General features: G+C 40.1%; 3 protein-coding genes across 3 annotated transcripts in view; all 3 read right to left on the bottom strand.

Annotated features, from left to right (window-relative positions):
- Positions 1–3: 3 nt before the first annotated feature.
- Positions 4–7,941, bottom strand: copg2 (COPI coat complex subunit gamma 2). Its single transcript, XM_018670987.2, has 24 exons — positions 7,795–7,941; positions 7,116–7,168; positions 6,912–6,992; positions 6,690–6,761; positions 6,524–6,603; positions 6,259–6,334; positions 6,009–6,101; positions 5,793–5,879; positions 5,524–5,681; positions 5,238–5,371; positions 4,959–5,026; positions 4,598–4,786; positions 3,936–4,031; positions 3,377–3,620; positions 3,075–3,150; positions 2,672–2,775; positions 2,371–2,496; positions 2,172–2,240; positions 1,844–2,025; positions 1,588–1,717; positions 1,316–1,413; positions 1,007–1,145; positions 636–734; positions 4–411 (listed from the first exon to the last, which is right to left on the bottom strand). Exons 1-24 carry the CDS (start codon positions 7,829–7,831, stop codon positions 281–283), a joined length of 2,622 nt encoding a protein of 873 aa, XP_018526503.1. The 5' UTR covers positions 7,832–7,941; the 3' UTR covers positions 4–280.
- A 1,074-nt stretch (positions 7,942–9,015) lies between these two features.
- ucn3l (urocortin 3, like) lies at positions 9,016–11,413 on the bottom strand. Its single transcript, XM_018670947.2, has 2 exons — positions 11,009–11,413; positions 9,016–10,614 (listed from the first exon to the last, which is right to left on the bottom strand). The coding sequence occupies exon 2, from the start codon at positions 10,602–10,604 to the stop codon at positions 10,116–10,118; it is 489 nt and encodes a 162-aa protein (XP_018526463.1). The 5' UTR covers positions 10,605–10,614; positions 11,009–11,413; the 3' UTR covers positions 9,016–10,115.
- A 3,221-nt stretch (positions 11,414–14,634) lies between these two features.
- col7a1l (collagen type VII alpha 1-like) overlaps positions 14,635–18,179 on the bottom strand; it is a 57,517-nt gene continuing 53,972 nt past the window's right edge. The window contains exons 108-110 of the mRNA XM_018671024.2: positions 15,695–15,766; positions 15,053–15,232; positions 14,635–14,931 (exon numbers count right to left, since the gene is read on the bottom strand). Of these exons, the coding sequence (XP_018526540.1) occupies positions 14,912–14,931; positions 15,053–15,232; positions 15,695–15,766 (272 nt within the window). The 3' untranslated portion in view covers positions 14,635–14,911. The remainder of the gene's footprint in view (positions 14,932–15,052; positions 15,233–15,694; positions 15,767–18,179) is intronic.

The following is an 18,179-nucleotide window of genomic DNA, read 5'->3' as shown; positions in this document are numbered from 1 at the left end:
ATGTATTTTGACAGTCAAGACTTTATTGTAGATTTGACAGACAGAAGAAAATTCTGTGAAGATAAAGAAAACAGCAGAAACACTTTTCAGTTTATGTACTAGGAGTAATAAAACATTTATGTTGTTTTTCAGGTTGGATGGTGTCAGCATAGTAGTTACAAGAGCATTATAGATTTAAGAATTAGAGCTGTGAAAACAAAAAGAGACATTTCAGACAGTCTGTCGTGCAGAGATGAAAGGTCTTGTGGTTGTGTTGGCACAAAGCTGCGCAGTGAGTGTTCTAGCCCACGGAGGCCAGGATGACGTCGACGACCGTCTCCTCTCCGCTGCGAACCGTTACTTGCATGGTGACGCCGTCGGCCAGCGCCAGGCGGGCGCGGACCAGCACGTCGTGACCTCCGCGGAACACACCTAGGAGGAGAAGGAGGGAGAGCTGCCGGTTAAACAGCTGCCAGCCAATCAGATCACACCTGTCAAACTTAATTCGGCAGGACTCTAACAGTAAAATCTAATCTGGAAGTTACATGAGACAACATTATCTTACATAAACGCTGAATTTCAAATGATAACATTTCTAAGGAAGCAATCCCTTTTAAGAGCCAAGAGTGACCACCATCCTGACATCCAACACCCACCAGCAAGGAAGAGGACGTGCGAGTTCTTGTTTTCGGGAACTTTGTCTGAACGCTCGCATGGCTGCATTCCCAGGAAGCTGATGATGTTACCCACCGCCTCTGTACATGAAAACCACAGATTAGTCATAGAACACTGGGTGTCAGTTAGTGCTTAAGCCAAAACATGACATTTCTTAATGATACTGTGGAAATCTGTGGAAAAAACAATTATTTGCTACAACATGCAGAAAGTATTGAAACTTCACTCTGTGAAATGCTGAAAATTCAATACAACTCAAAGAGTAAACCCGCATCTATTTGAAGAAATAAAACTTGTCTGTTTGGAGTAAGCACATTAACGATTCCAGACTAAGTTTCTGACTTCTGCGTACCGTCTAGAGTCCGTACAGACGCGAGGGCAAAAGTCTCTTCCTTCTCAAATTCATCTCCCACTTCTTCCCACGCTGCGCCAAAGTTTGGTTTCAAAACCTTCTGGATGTGGTCTGCAACTGTCACCTCCAGATCCTCCAGCTGAACGAGAGCAGAGGATAAGAAACGAGGGAAGATGGAAGGACGAGGACAGAAGAGTTAGAGATCAGAGGCAAAGAGGGGAAAAAAGAAGACAAAAGATTTAGATAAACAAAATGCACAAAGCTCATTTTCCTTGTTCTGTAGTTTGTAGATGTGCTGTGATCACGTACCACATATTCATCGTCGTAACCGTCATCGTCAGGCTCTCCTGTGTTGGGGTCGCAGTCTCTGACAAGGTACTTCATAGTGCAGCTGAACGTGCAAGAAACTGTGGACAGATGCAACAAATCAACAACTTTTCTTCAATGGGCTTTTCATCACTTTGCTTGTTCAGAAACACACATTTTTCTCATCAAACCATATTACTGCTAAATGTGATGAACTCTATTTAACCAGCTATCAACTCAGCAATGAACCCCATGATGCCCCATGGTGTTCCTACCAGCAGTGGGGTCGTCGTCAGGAAGGCGGACCAGAGTGTAGCAGGAACCGGGCTGACTGTAGGGGAGGCTGGGGGCGGGGATGTGGTGTATCACCTCATAGGACTCTGACGGCTCCATCTGCACTACAACCTGACATAAAGGACCACACATTACATTAACAACTGTGTTTTAAAAAAAAGAAGAAGAAAGTAAATTAAGGGGGTATATCAAACTGAAGTTAATAAAATAAAAGTGATCATGTAAAACTCTCGGTACCTTCTGCAAGAGCTGGTCGTTGAGAGTGTTTGTGCAGTCAAACTGGAACACCATGTGCCTGGCGAAGGTGTGTTTGACGCACCGCACCACATATTCTGTCTCGGCCTCTGTCAGCTGCACCGGTTCAGAAGACTTGAAGAGCGGGCCGAGACCCTGGAAATCTGGGATGGCTGCCAGTTGTTCTGTCAGAGGGACGAAAGGCAGAGACAGATCAGCATTTCATTCATTATGTCTCATCAGGCAAACATACTGTGTACAGAGGCAAATATCAGTCTGTAATTGCATTGTACATATATTGAACCTCATGTACGATAGTTTCCAATCATACCTTGATAAATGTCCTGGCGTGATGGCGCCAACTTTTCTGGCAGTTTGCTGGTAGCAACAGGAGCGATTTCTAGGAGGAAAAAAAAACATTTAATAGACACTCCTTTACCATCTGATTCTGGACCATAACAGTGTCTTTACTGAGTACAAAAATCACAGAGAACCCTATACAGATTAGTTTAACATCTCTGTGGTTGTACCTGTCTTCTGTTCTGTGATGGGAGTGGTGGCGAGAGGGACGGTCTTCATGTCGAAAGGTTTCTCTGTGGGCTCCAAAGTGTACTGGTGGAGGGACTTCTCCAGGCCGGGGATAGAAACAGACAGACCTGAGAGCAACATACAGAAAGCTCAACATTTTTGCTTCATGTGTGGAGTTTTTTCGCCCTGTGAGCTGCCTGGCAGGAGCCCAAGCCAGACACTCTTAGCACACATTGCTTTGGGGATTTTTTTCAAAATCATTGACTTAAACACAAAGAACAGAAGAGTGAATGTGAGTCTTACCATTGAAGATGTAGGCAGCATTCAGAGCCTTCTGCTTCTGCTGTAGCACGTTCATGTAGAAAGTGGCCCTGTCACGCACCTCATCATCACTGTCCATCATACACCTGTAAGAACATGGGGAGATTAAAGGTAAACTACACCACATATTCATCAATGTATAGTATAGTGCATATGTTACACCTTAACTGTGTAGTCTCGATTTGTACCTATTGACAATAGAAACTTCAAATTCACTTATTTTAGGAGCAATGAATGAATCCTACAGACTGAAGAAAGTCTAGATTTCACAGATTGTCCTAACACAGATACTTAAGCCAATGGGTTTTTTCTCAAGAAAAGTGCAGTCACACATGTAAAAAAACAAACAAAAAAAAAAAAACAACTAAGGGAAGCAAATGAATACCTCTGCATAAGAACCAGGACACTCGGCAGCAGATCGTCATTCTGAGCTCCAAATTTAGCCAAAGCACTGACTGCAGCTGAAGGTGGAAGGAGAAACACATTTTTCATTTAATATCATGACAAAATAGCGTGAATATGCACTAGTAAAGCAGTAGTGATCTAACTACTTAATGTTGTTTAAACAAAAGGAGTGCTGACATAAAATCCTTGGTGTGGATGTCTAAGATCAGCCTCTGAAGTCGTCAAAGGTCAAGATAAAACACATGAAACTCTGCGATGCACACTTTCCCCACTCGGCCTCACCTGCGCGAACAGCCTCGCTCTCCAGCACCACCCGGTTGAAGATGAAGCGGATGTATTTGGAGGGCTGTGGTGTGCGTGGGCCCTCTTTGCCAAGAAGGTGCAGGATCTTGGTGGCCAACACTGTGTGTTCGCAGTCCTCGATGAACTCACACAGGTGGGCCAAGCCTGTCTCTTTGCTCTCTGGGTTCTCCTCAATGATGCTGATGATGCAATCTACAATGGCCCGCTTGTACTCAAAGCCACCCTGCAGAGAGAGGATGCACACAAATAGGCCTTAAGTAATAGTAATCAGAACACTTGGAGCTGCTTGGCCACATAAAAGCATCACCCACACACAATCTGTGGACAACCAGACTAAGTCATACTCATCCGTACATGGACAGAAGTATTCATCCATTAATCTGAATGTTGCACTATAATTTCAATAAATATAATATTAAATATTAAGTAAAATATGCAAAAAACAATGTATAGCAAGTTTTATACTGAGTTTTCTGTATAGGTAATGATGAGAGCAATGAAGCTCCCTTATAGACAAAGACTAAAGTCTGTCACTTACATCGTCTCTGAGCATGTTGGACAGGAAGTTCATCATGACACTGTGCTTCCTGGGATACTTCTGACACAGAGCGCTGATAGCCTGCACCACCACCACCTGAAGTAAACAAGTATCAGGGACAGATTCAGGACGACAGACGATGGAACAAAAATAACAGGATTTAAAAATGGGGACAAAGCAATGAAATTCATTTATTTGGAAATTAATCTTTTGGGGCCACAGAAGCTGAAATCCTGAGGGATAAAAAAAAGACACCTTATCCTGGCACATTCTCATTTTCGACAAATATATTGTATTACAATGCCAGTACAATCAGGCATGGGACAGTGACACTCCTGGTTTGATGCATTTTAATGCCATGCCTTCATTTCCAAAAGTGTATTTGATTGTTTTTCATATATAAACCAAGATTAATTGTTCATCTGGTTCTCTCTCTCTCTCTATTTCTCTTTCTCTCTGGGGTCAGAGGTCAGACTCGATTACAAACTACAGCTCCACAGGGTTTTAAAATCCCACTTGAGAACATTTCAGCAAGTAACATGATGTCTTAAGTCTTCCTACTCATTAGTAGCACCCTAACATCCTGTGTGTGTGGATTCTGTCGTACTTTATTATCACATACAGGAAAAAGCAAGACCAAAAAAAAAAAAAAAAAGCCAAACCTTGAACTCATCAGAGATCTCAGAGACAAACGAGGAGATTTGCTTCATAAGTCGGTCCACGCTGCTCTCACTACCAGTCTTGAGCAGAGTGGTGATGGCCAGTGTGGCGATGCTACGGTTTGAGTCAGTGATCAGGTTCTCCAGGTCCAGATTACACGCAGTGACAGCTGAAGGATGCTTCATTGCCACCTGGTGGACACAAAGGAAACATCAGTATAGTTCTTGAAGTATTACTTTAATACATTATCTTTGTCGACAGCACGCTGTTTTATTTCAAAATTAAGTAAAGGATATAAAGTGTTTTGTGCTTATACAGTAAAAAATAAGCCACACAGAGGAGGGACGGCGAGAGAAGCTGTACCTTGTTGAGGGTCCTGACTGCAGCGTATCTCAAAGCAGCTTTAGGAGAACTGCAGAAGAGCTGCAGCACTGCAGGAAGACACACACATTTACAATTACATTCATAAGCATGTAATACTAGAGGAACAGCTCATTTTACATCATCACTCAAACATTATTGAATTCTGTCAGAACAACACTCCTGCTGATGCCAAAATCAATCACACTCACACACAACAATACGCAGAGGCAGAGAGAAATAAATGGCCGAGAATAAATGAAATAAGAGTAAACTACTGACCTGACACAGCGGGGGCCAGCTCTCTGGCAGTACAGTTGGGCATATGGACGATGGCAGAAGCAGCCTCATACACCACCATCTCGTTCTTGTTCCTCAGGCAGCTCTCAATGAAGTCAAACAAGGGGCTATCATGACTGTAAACATGACAATAAAATACAACCTCACAAAATGATATCAACTCAGCAGTTTGCACCATGAGTTTAGTCTCACTTATCTCTAGAGAATCATTTGTTCTATATAAGTACCCAGATGCTCCCGTGTGTCAAATTACTGCAGGTCTACTCACCCTCCCTCTGTCTCATCCAGCAGTTTGCTGGCGATCCGGATGAGCATGCAGTAGGCAAAAGGAGACTTGAGACCAGACTTGGTGAACTTGTTGAGCATCTTGGTGACAGCAAGACGGTCGTTCTTCCTGAGGTGATACAACAAGCCCAGGGCATGGTACTGGAGGACAGGAAACACATGAATGAATACTTTGTGTGATATAAAAATCCAGTTCTCCAATATTTCAAAATTATATGAATTCCCATGTCTACATGTGTTTGTTCTACCCACCTGGACCATGATATTGTCACTGGAAGCAGCTTCCTGGGCTTCATTCACCCAACGCTTCACCACATCATAGCTCATCTTCACCATGTGCTGTATACATATAAACAAAAAAGATTGCCAACAATGAGACATGGGCTAAACACAACTTTATATTAATCACATGGAAACACAATAAACCAGCAGAATAAAGCCTGTAATCCAATTTTAAAAAATCCTCACCAGTGAGGAGACCAGGGCAGAACTGGACACACTGGGCACCTTGTCAACAATAGCCTGCTTCATGTACCTCTCAATGGCCTGCAGCATGGTGGTCTGTGGGAATGACAAAGAAAATATAAGAAAAGATGTTTCATTCTTAAAATTAGCAAGTGTTAAACTACTACAGCTGGAATATATACAGTATTTTTGTATGTCATGGCAAAGCAGAGGAGGAGATGATGAGAGACGACAAGGATGAAGCAGCACTCACATCTGTAATCCTGCAGAGGGCTCTGATAGCGGGTCCTCGGTATACATCTTCCTTCCCTGTCATGTCCTTGGTCAGGCTGTAAAGTACCACACAAGAAATAACTAAGACACTGTGACCTCAAAAGAAACTTACTAAACACATTTACAAAGATTTGCTCTGCAAAGAGTCAAACACAACTTGCCTATTTACCATGATTCATAACAACAACACATCACTATTTGCCTACAGGTCATACATGAAGCCATGGTCATGTCATGGTACAAACCTGCTAGTGACAATGATGACATCCTCAGAGATGTTGGCCATCTCCTTAATGGTAAGGTAGCACATCCTCCTCAGGGTTTGCTAAGAGGAAAAGAGAGTATAAACTTAATATACTTGAAATTTATCTCTGTAGATATACATTGCAGACTGACGCTACAATATCTTACATCATTGGACTGAAAGAGCCTAGTCATCGCAAAGAAGGCCTCGGTAGCCTCTGTGGTCCCGAAATGCTCCCCCTAAATAAACAGACATGGAAGGAAGTCACAGTTAAGAAGTTAAAATGGGTGAGCAGGGACTAACTCAACACAGGCCAATGAAGAGCTACATCACGTTTTCATCAATTGTTTTTTCTTTTCAATTGAATTTTATTATTATTGTTATTTTACCTGGTTGAGGAGGTAGATGATCTTGGTGAGAATGTGGAGGCATCTTCTTGGGTTGATTGGAGTCTCGTTGAAAATGCGTGCCTGTGAAAAAGAAGGGTCAAGTTATTTAATTTCAGTGGAAAAGATGTATTTTTCTGGGTACGTGTTGTCTCATGTACATATACGTAGATCATGTGTTACGCAAAAACCAGGTGCAGACTTTACCTCCTGCAAAACGGCACTCTTCTCCAGGTGTTGGAAAGGGTTCGACCCACTTCCTGCAAGTCAAAATAGTAGGGTCAGACGTCTGTGAAATTAACCCTTTGTCCTATTATTTAGCTGAATTTCTTTCACACCCAACACACATAAAGACACAGAGGAGACGCTGCCCTGTGCTACATAGTTAGCTTATTTCAATACAAGAAGGAAAAGAAGTAGGAACACATGCTATAAGTCAGGTCTTCATTCATGTAAAGCATCACTGTATAAAGTGTCATCAGTTTAAACACAAGTTGAACATAATGCCAGAGCAGACAAGTCTATTAACTAGATATCATAACATCCAGCTGACACTGCCTAGCTTCAATGCTAGTGAGGCTAGCTAAGGCTAAACATTTGCGGACCGATGAAAGTAATTTATTGTAAACAGTTTAATTGCAACTGCACCCCGGTTTACAACTGACCTAAATTCTTGACACATGAATATAAATCGGCCTGTAAGTCACTGTGAACAGTCAGGTTCATTTATTCTGACAGCTATCGTTAACGTTAGCTACTAGGCTAACAGGCTAGCACCACCCTAGCTTCCAAAGCTATCAAGACCTTGTCAGTCCAGCCATGATTTTCATTTTGCAAACGCTGTCACTATTTAAAGTGATAAAACAGTAACTTTTCGGTAACTTACCAGACTCCTCGTCCTTCTTATCAAACTTTTTAATCATTATTTCGGAATGAAGCTGACGGATGAGGGCAAAAGATGCTCTCAGCCTCGGTTATACGAGAAGCCACTTCCACGTAGCCTAAATGAAACCGTTTTCCTGTTGGAACGTCCACGTCGACGGAACAGACGTCAAAACTATCTAAAAGAACCGGCAGAGGGCGCTGTTGCTACACAATTAATTTGCTATTACAAACCAGTGACTGTTACAAGTCACTGTACGGTCCTTTATTAAGATTGATAATCATTAGACTATCATTTTATCATGTTTATTTGAATTAAGTTGAAGAGGATCACCATAAAGCAGTTGTGTCCTTTAGCCCAAATGTAATTAACTGAAAAATATACAAATCTGAAAATTTCGCCACAGTTAACTTGGCCTTAGTTTCCGACTTTGCATGGTTGGTGATTTGAACTTGTGAGGATTTATGTAAGAGTTGTATAGTATTATGAGAACAAAAAACAAAAGAAAAAACAAACTAAATAGTAAATACTAAAATGTCCCAACATTCAGTCTAAGTCATCAAAATGACTCAAAACAGTTGATCAAATGGATGAAAAATATATATATACATTTTGGCATTTCTTCACCCAACCAGCAGAGTGACCTATGGGCTGCACACCTGCAGATCTGATTTACAACCTGAGGTGTAGTTATCTCAAATGACCACAAGGTGACAACATTGGTCTGCACCCTGTCTTGTTTGTGTCTGTCAAAACCCCAAAGCTGCTCCAGTCCGGTTTGTTTGAATAGCTATCTTAAAGGTTACTATTAATATGAATCATAATATAGGTGACATTTTCTGATCCATTAAACTTGGTTATTAAAGGATGTTGACCAAGATATGTACTGAGTGGACATCTTATAAACTAAAAATAAACTGGCCAGTTCCCTCTGGTGGACAAAGTATGTAATGGCAACACTTTCTGAACTACCTACAAAGTCTCTGCCTCAAACATATTGTTAGTATCTTGTTAATTAATTTCTTGTAACTTATTAGCAAACATATACACAGATACAACTGTATCTATGATAAAATAGTCTTGGCTAATAATTTTGGCCATCAGTTGGGCTTAAATTTATATATATATATATATATAAATAATGAAGTAGTAAAGGAAAAATAACTCACAGGAATATTTTATGCATTCCATTGTTCATAATGTTCATAACGCTGTGTATAAAAATGCAAATGTAGTTAGGTACATCTGCTTTATTTGAGGAAAAATAATCCTTTATTTTGAGTATAAAAATAACAGACATCTGATGAACACATACATTCTCATGCATTGGCATTTTACTGTATTTGATGATCTTGCAGTTGATTTGTACAGTAGTTTAGTGTCAGTGTTGTGTTGTGTGAACTTCTGAACAACAAAGCTCCCTTCAATAAAATCATAAATGAAGCCGCAAAGAGGAAAAAAAACTAAAATAACTGTAATCATATCAAATCTAATGTTATGATTATGAAACAGAATCACAAAACATTTCATTGGTCTTTTGCTAAGGACGTAAGAATTGCTAATCACAACTGCTTTGTTCTTGTTTAATTTAAAATTTGATGACTCCAGGGTAAACTAAACACATTAAGCATTCATTTTACTGAAAAAGAAAATCTAAGGGCTTATCTTTACTGAGATGAAGAAACATAAGTCCTTTATTGCAATGTCCAACGTGAGTCTTGAATAATAATAATGTCTCATTTTCAGACTTGACAAGAATCCAATGCAAAACTACATGTCTAATCTTGAATGAAATCAATCATCTTGATACAAGTGAAATGACTTTGTCCTCATATTGCAATTGACCTTATTCTGTCTTGATTCAAGATACTGACACATACTGGAAAATGTCTGACACAGCGAAAGAAACAAGTGGAATACTCTCACCTAACATAAATAAAAGGTTAAAGGTGAATTTGAAACAAAACAAAACAAAGAAACAAAAACAGTATTTATCATCCAAATTTTAGTCGCAGTTTCATTAGTTCACGTCGTTTATTGTCTCCATTAGAGATTTTCCCAGTGTTTTGATTAGAGGAAAAAAAAGATGATGTGAGACATTGATCCCAAGGACCTTTCACATGAGGGTAACTAAGTTATCGCGATATTAGAAATGCTTCTTATACCTTTAATGTGAGTGGGTATTGAAAAGAAAAATATCGTTGCCCTGGAGAAACAAATCAGTACAATTACTTTAAAAGTGAATAAGAAATAATTCATTACAGCTGAGTAACGAGGCCAACACTGGTCATGGCTGTCTGTTAAATGAAAGTTGTCCAACATGTTCACTTTCTCCGTCCAATCTGCGCCAGGAGACGTGCGTTCTCGGCCGCCTTGGCTCGCAGGTTTTTGGCCTTAGCCACATCAAAGAGGACGTTCATGATGTTGGTCGGGACGTCCAGGGACAGGGTCAGTCTGCTCCTCCGGTCCCCTTTGTTGCTGTTACGGAGCATCTGCCCTCTGAGCTTCGTCCTGCTCATGAAGCGGTAGTTTGCGGGACTTGAGGTCCTTTTTTCGCGGCTGGACTCGTCAGAAGACGCGGAGGAGGAGGAAGAGGAGGAGGAGGAGGAGGTGAGGTACTCCGCGGACTGCAGGAGCGACCCCCAGCCGTCCACGGGGGAGTAGACCGGCTCGTCCTCGTCACTCCGGACCCCGACAGCCATCTGGTCGTCGCACAGGAGGTCGGAGCGGGTCTGGTAGAGGCGGAGGCACAGGCTGGAGGTCGGTGTGCACAGGACCGAGAGCAGCAGCAGGGTCTTCAGGGACGACAGCATGCTGTGTCCTCTGGGACCAACACAGGTGATGAGGGAGAGGGAGGAAAATGTTTACTTCATGCCATTTAGTTTTCTATCCTTTCTATCTTTTATTTTCTTTCTTTACATCTTATTTAATTTGTACAGTCCTTAGTCTTACAGCAAGTGACAAAAAACAGGACGAAAATGAAGTGGATCTTAAAATAACTGCTTCCACAGTATTTTTTTTGTCACTTCTCTTGTTAAAAAATTGGTTTTTAGGACTCTAAGATCTTGTTTAAAGATCGATAATTCGGGGTGGGGGGTGGGGGGGGGAGTGTTAAAGCGTTTACATAAGAAAGTTTAGTCTCTATTTTGGGGCACAAGATAATGGTTAAAGGCAAATAGGTCATAAATATGTGAGCAATAATTTTCGGTCAACTTACCACTCGTGTCCTATAATAAAGAATACAGTTAGAGAGGTCAACCAACGCGTATCCCTGCAAAGAAAAACCAAACAGGCGGCAATCCTCAGAGGTGAGATTCTGATAAGAAATCCTGGTGAACTAACAGTGTGAGCGGAGGTCAGCAGTGCGCACTGTCTGACCAGGAGTGTGTCTTGCTCGTCCATTCCCTCTGCATTCATTTAGTAGGAGCCATCAAACTGCAGCCCTACGCCAGCAACAACGTCACCCCGTTTACATTTTGGTTTTGCGATGAACTCTCCCATTGGTTGTGATGCAGTGATGTAGTGGTTAAAAAAAAAGTTGGTAAGTGTGACCTCCTGTCGGTGAACATGAGGCATCACGACCGCAGCTGCGAAGGAAAAACTTTGTTTTTTCATGCAGCCCGAGACGCAGTTGAAATGTTGTGCTATTAAGATGACTCCCTGTTAGCCAATTAAAGATTATATTAGAATTAAAGACATGCCTATTGGCAGGACTATAAGATTGCTCGTTCAGGACCACGGACAGTTCCATCAGTCAGGCAATACTTTCTTAAACTTAAAGCAAATAAAATATGAAACAGAAAAATTCGATTCTTATTTTCATTAAGTGTCATTCTGAAGTTACATTGAAGACTTACTGAATTCAGTTACTTTGTGAAAGATGTGACAGAGGTCTCAGTCTGAGACTTTTGTGCACCACTGTACTTAAGTACGGTGGTTAGAAAATGTCTTCTCTTGAACATTTTCACAGTTATGTGCAAACGTGAAATTGGCTGGAGTAGTTAATGAATCAATTAGTTGATTAGTTGGCAGTTATACTTATAAGTAATACATGGTTTTTAAGCAAAAATGTTAAGCATTTTCTCAATTGATTTTCTGTGTAATATATGATAATGAATATATCTGGGTTTTGGACTGGTAGGTGAATAAAACAGACAATTTGAACTCATCACCTTGAACTGTGGGGGAAAACAGGCATTTACCATTTTCTGACCTTTAACTGACAAAAGATGAATCAGTTAATCAAGAAAATAACTGGCAGATTAACTGATAATGAAAATTTGGTATCAGTTTCTTATAGGTTTGTAAGTCGGGTATAGTTCGGAGTAGTATAGAAGTAATACAAAACAGCTCTGGAGTCAGGACGTCAGTGGTGACTGCAGGGGTGAGGGGATGTGTTGAAGGTGTTTTGAAGGCAAAACAAGGGTAGAGGGTAGATGGTGATGCTGTGAGAGAGAGAGCCAGAATGAGAAGCCAGTCTAAATAACATACTCCCAGCCCTCCCAGGTGAAGGACATCAGACTAGATGGTTCTGCCAATTTCAACCTGCAGGAAAACACAAGACAGCAGGAGGGGCCCAAACAGGGACAATCATTCCACTAAACCATCAACTTCATGGTTTGCAGCCAAATTAATTATTCACAACCTGGCAACCCGTGATAACTGATCTATAAAGCATCAGCAAACAATTTAAAAACTCTTATATAAACCCTTATAATTCTTAAATTTTATAGGGCTGAAAGTGTGCCACTTATAGAAAGTGTCATAAACCGTAAACCACAAAAGACACGTAAATGATACACCATTATGGCTCTTGATGGAATAATACTACTCACTCATGCATGACATTTCAAACATGGCATTGAAAGAACATATAGAAGATACACTGTCACCTCTATCATAGCTCAGGGAATTTTTCCCATCAAATGTCTCCACTGAAATCACCTTCACATTCACTGATGTAGAAATGATTGTTTTCTTTGAAGCTCTGGAAAAGGGCTCAAATGAGTGAATGACATCACATAACATCTGTGATTATACCGTCCAGTATGTCTGATTTTCATGCTGGATATCTGGTTATTTGATTTGAGAAGAGGAAAGATATCTGAGATTGAGTCTAGGACAGTGTGTATTAATTAAAACTTTGAGGTTACACCCAACACCATGGAAACAACCCGCAGAGATGCACATTACCGTGTCAGAGCAAAGAAAGAGCATGGAAGGAGAGAGAGGATCAAAGGGTGTTGGGTCAAGCTCTAATGAGCAACTTCGTCATAGGATTAATATGACTGTAAGTCTTCACAGCTGGAGTAATCACAGTCTGTGACACACTGTGCAATGAGATGTCCTCCCACTCTTGCTACCACTCTGCAATTGATCTCTGAAATGGAATTACTTGTTCCTCCTCAACTTCAATGGAAAAATTGCACTTTCATTAGTAAGCTGGATTAGGTTGTTATTAGTCACTTGGACTATAGGAACTCATCTGTTTCTCTGCTTTAAGGCTTTTTGCACAGCTTAGGTATGATGGTGTAGTGACAACATTGCACATTTTATTTTATTCCAGTATTCAGTCTTACTTTTGGTAAGTAAAAGACTATCCACCAACAGTCTGAAGTACATTCACTTCTTTTTTGATACAAAGACAGTTATCTGAACTTTTTCTTGAAATTTCACTGTTCTGTCACAATGAATTTCATTATTAAAAACTTTGAAAACCTTTTTAAAAAAGTTGTTTCTTGCTATGAGCATTGGAGTCTTACATGAACTCAAAATTATGCCAAAGTTATAAAGTTGGTTAATTTACATGACAGATTTTTGTATTTGTCTTGACTTTTCTCACTGTTTCAAAGTGAGAAGGGCTGATTTGGAATTTAATCTAGTACATATTGACAAACTATATTTAACAAGATAAGAGAAAACTATGACCTGCTGGTAGCTGCTGAAGGGATATCTGCACTGAATTTCAGGCCAACCCATCCAATAGATGTTGAGTTTCTACAAATGGATTGAAAGCTTAAAATAAAAGTGTTGTTGACTTGGATATTTTTGGCAGGGGGTGTGGTTCATTGAGAACAGCCTGTCACTGTGGACTGTGTAAGCATATCTTGCAAATCTATGAAGCATCTTAGCATGTGGGAATACATAACAGAACAGAATCGTGACTAATATGAAGGAGTGCTTGGAGGCTTGTTGGTGAAAGACTCATCTGTCACTTTGAAGTGAATGTAAATCCTGCTTTACTGATAATACTGACTTGTAAAGGAGCAGGACTTCAATTTAAGAAACCTGGTGGTGGAGCTGGTGCAGCACATTGCACTGAAGATGCTAAATTAAAATCACCGAATGTTGGCATTAGAATCTAGTCTGAACTAAAAAACAGGAAAAAAAAAAGAATACTACGTTACCCATCTCAAAGCATCAACCAATGAAAAGCTGGCAATCTAAGTTGGGTCGTGTATTTTTGTGTGTCACCCTGCCAGAAAAAAGAAACCCTTCAATGCGTGCTGCCCCCACATCAACACCCACGCAGGAATCCCCTGCCACTGCTGCGCTGGTCTGATGGAGAGTCCTCTAAATCAGTCCCCTGCGTGATCTCCCTCACTGGGCCCCTGTTGGCCCCTCATCTGGCTCCCAGCCTGACCCATAACACCCCCCGCCAAAGGAGCATATGTAGTGGTGGAGGTGGCAGCAGGCAATCAGCTACCAGCTTTGTATTTTTCACACCACACAGGATGCAGGGCAATTGACAAAACATAAGAAAGGTGACTGAGCGTTATATAAAGCAAGATACTGCAGAAAGACGTGGGCAGGGAAGAGACAAGCACGACAAAGACAAAGCACAAAAGTGAAGACTGATTTAATTGTTCAGTGGCATTAATTCTAATCAGTGTTGATATTCAAAAGCACAATCTCAAGTCAGTCTATTTAAGAAACATGTATATAAAGAAATTAAAAAATTAAAGTTTTGAACATTCACATTTTGATTTTCAACATTTTGTCCATACAACAAATCTGGAAACAGCTTTTAAAATGTATAAATAAAAGCAATGTAAAACACAAAATACTAATTTTACACAATTATGTACAAAAATGAGCATCTTGTCCTGGGTTGCTGGTTTCAGCTCCAGGGTTCAGTGCCTGTGGAAGTGTAAACTTTAAGTGAACATTTTTGCATCTACAGTATCTCCACATGCAACTAAAACCTCAGTAAAGGAAAAAAAGACTAGCTGTTACAAGGTATATTTAATGTGTGATCTACCTCTCCTCTCCGTCCCACACCAGCTCTGGCACTCTTGTCTTGAGGAGAATCGGTTTCGGTTGCCACCGCAGCCCCCGTACACAAACGGTCGGCAGTCCCCTGAGTGAGGGTGGAAGTACCAGAGCAGAGCATACTCTGAACAGGCCCCCTCTGACATCGGCTCCAGGCAGCGATCTACTGCTGAAAGTACATGAGATTAAAAAAATAGGTGAGGGAAATGACAGAAATTTAAAAAAAAAAAAAAAAAAGTAAACTGTCCCACAAATTAAGATGCTGTATATTCATTCATTTTTTCAAACTTTCAGGTGTTGGATGTGTAATATGAATTAATAACCATCAACTGAATTGCTGCATTCTATTAATGTACTGTCATCTATTCTGACATAAACAAAAGGTTTAATCACCACATTCTCTGTTACACTTCACATCTTCTTTTTCACTTCACATTGTGGATTAAGTTTTGGTCTTATCATTCTCTCCCACCTTGTGCTCTTAATGATTTCAACTCATTACTCATAGATGGTGTATGAAATATGAAGAGAAACAGACAAAAAAAATAGATATGATATATAGAGCAAGTAAACAAGGGGAAAGAAGGGAGGATTAAAGATAAGAAGAAAATCAGTTGTCTTGGCCACTCACCAGCAGTGTTTGTTCCAAATACCCTTCTTTTCTTTCTCTGTCCCCACTCCACAGTCCCTCCCTCAAGAGAATCTGAAGCCAGAAACAAAACCAATGAGAAGTTTTATAGATTGGTAGATTCAGCCATCAAGGACCAACACTCAATGAATGACAGTGGCATTTTGGCTCAGTATATATCCAGATGATAGTGTAGGTAAGCAACTTTAGTAGTGGTGCAGCGTTCATTCATAGACTTTTTGATCTCTTCATTCAAACTTTCTGTACATCTACAAAGCTAGAATAAGAGAATTACACAATTCATATCCTGGTAATGTTAAAACCGGGGATGAAAGAGGAAACCCAAAAATAACATTAAAAATTCATTGGCAGAGCTGAAAGAGAAGTCTAAAGGCACTTTTTAAAGTTCTTTGTTCTACAAAGGTTGCTGCATTGTTTCTTTTTAATCAGATTTGATCAAACAACATCAGCAATAAAGACAATTATTTTATGAGCAACAAGCACTCAGTTCAGATAAGACACTTACGTCAAGGCACTGAGCATTTATAGCAAATGGTTGTACAGTTAGATTTGATAGCAATTTCTCTGTTCTTCAAAAGTAGCTTTCAAAGAAACCAGAGCAGCAATGATGATTCTGCAGAGGGACCTAACTCCCCCTCAGCAATAATACCAAAAACCACATAAAGAGGAGACTGGGATGTTGGAAGAAGCTAAATATTGAGGTGGTCATTCTTTGTGCGTGCATCACACAACCTTCCATATTGTCACATTGTTTTCATCTGATACAATGTTATTATAAAAATATTAATTATAGCTGCTTTAATCAAACTAATGAAGTGTGGCATTAGATAAGACAGAGCACAGCAGTCAAGCTTGCATTAGCTGATTAGCATCAACAGCTTCATTCATGCTTTACAGTCACTGGCTCATCTATGCAGCCATCAGCTGACTAGTCACGTCCAATCATTTTGTAAGTGTACAGCATGAATATGACATGCTCTTGTCATAGTCATTCTGCTGTAGCTCCATTCAGCATTCCAATTCCCCTTTTTATGTGTTATGTTAGAGACGCAGTTAATACTGGTGAACACAGTGAAGCATTTAACAGATAAAGAACCAGATATTTCCCTCACGAGTTAAAAAGTGAGTATTGGGTTACATTTACCAGGTGGCCATGAACACAACTCCAAATGAATGATAATGCTGCTTCTTAACTGCTGAATGTCTAGTATAGGTATCATCAGGGTGATGATCTGTCAATGTTGTGTTCACAACTTGTTTCCACTGCCCCCAAGTGGCCAAAAAAAATCAGTTATTGCAGGTTCAAACTACAATATACATGAAATACGAAACTTGCACTTTACAGGCCAAGCAAATGCTTCTGCCTCAGAAAATATGTAATTTCACAGTGATGTTTCTTTCCTCATAGAGTATTCTGGGCAGAACAAAGAACAACATGGAGCTATTTCAATGAGATTAATTATGTGAAGTAAGCACTAAAGAAACACAGATCATCCTCCTTTTTGAGCTGTAAAGCAATACAACATATTTCATGTCTCAAATTGGAGCCACAGAAGATTAAATGCAGTGCAGAGGCTGGTAAAAGTGGCAATTTGTATTTTATTCTAAATAAAAGTCTCCAAATTTAAGTGTAAATATTGAATTGTAGCCCACTGTGCTTGTGCACATTCATTATTTTGTACACAGAGTGATGATTTCTAATGACTATAATTTATGAATAAACATGTTGACATTGACAATAGGCAATGACAAGCACATGCTTTGATTAGTTTTCTGGTTATATTGGCCTGAAGGAAGAATTATAAATATTTGGGATTCAGAAAGATATTCTTGCCTGGAGGCTGTATTCACTAATGAGCTTCATGGAATATCGTATGATTTCTAGGTACATGATGACCTTTTGTTTAACTTTGTGGTTGCTTTTTTTATGTTCTCTGTAACAGCAGTAGTTTAAGAGCTGATAGCCACTGACCTTCATGAGAAACGCATAACTCACAGATTTCACGTCAACAACCACGTTTTTACCCATCATTGTGTTCATAATATAAGAGTTTATAATAGGCCCTCTGGGCAGCACTGCCTTCTCAGGGCAGTCTGGACGATACAGTGAGTCACTTTCGTAAAGTGATGAGACAGGCTGGCCAGGCCTGGGCTAGCTGGATAGCATGCTAACTTCAGTAGAAAAGAAATGATGGAAACAGAAGCAAAACAAGAGTTAACGTTCCCATTTCTTTCCACAGTTGGAGACGGCTCTTGCAGAGTAAAGGAATTAAGTTTGATCCTGAACTCACAAAGTTTCTTTTGGACTGATAAGAAAGCAGATGGTAATGCTAATGTTGGCCACACAGCAATAGCAAAAACATATATATAGGTCCTTTCATGGTTATCATTAAAAGGACCTATATGTCGCTTAGCTTTAAAACAATATTTTTTACTTTTACATTTTCAAGCCATGGTAGGTAACCAT

Source organism: Lates calcarifer, linkage group LG18 (assembly GCF_001640805.2).
Source record: "Lates calcarifer isolate ASB-BC8 linkage group LG18, TLL_Latcal_v3, whole genome shotgun sequence".
Lineage (NCBI taxonomy): Eukaryota > Metazoa > Chordata > Actinopteri > Centropomidae > Lates > Lates calcarifer.
This window is presented reverse-complemented; position numbering and strand designations above follow the sequence as displayed.

Coding starts and splice junctions, on each gene's coding strand:
- copg2 (XM_018670987.2), bottom strand. CDS start 7,831: ATGATTAAAAAGTTTGATAAGAAGGACGAGGAGTCTG. Junction 5,880..6,008: donor CTGCCCTGGTCTCCTCACTG/GTGAGGATTTTT, acceptor ATATGTATACAG/CACATGGTGAAGATGAGCTA. Junction 2,241..2,370: donor CATCACAGAACAGAAGACAG/GTACAACCACAG, acceptor TTTTCCTCCTAG/AAATCGCTCCTGTTGCTACC.
- ucn3l (XM_018670947.2), bottom strand. CDS start 10,604: ATGCTGTCGTCCCTGAAGACCCTGCTGCTGCTCTCGGTCCTGTGCACA.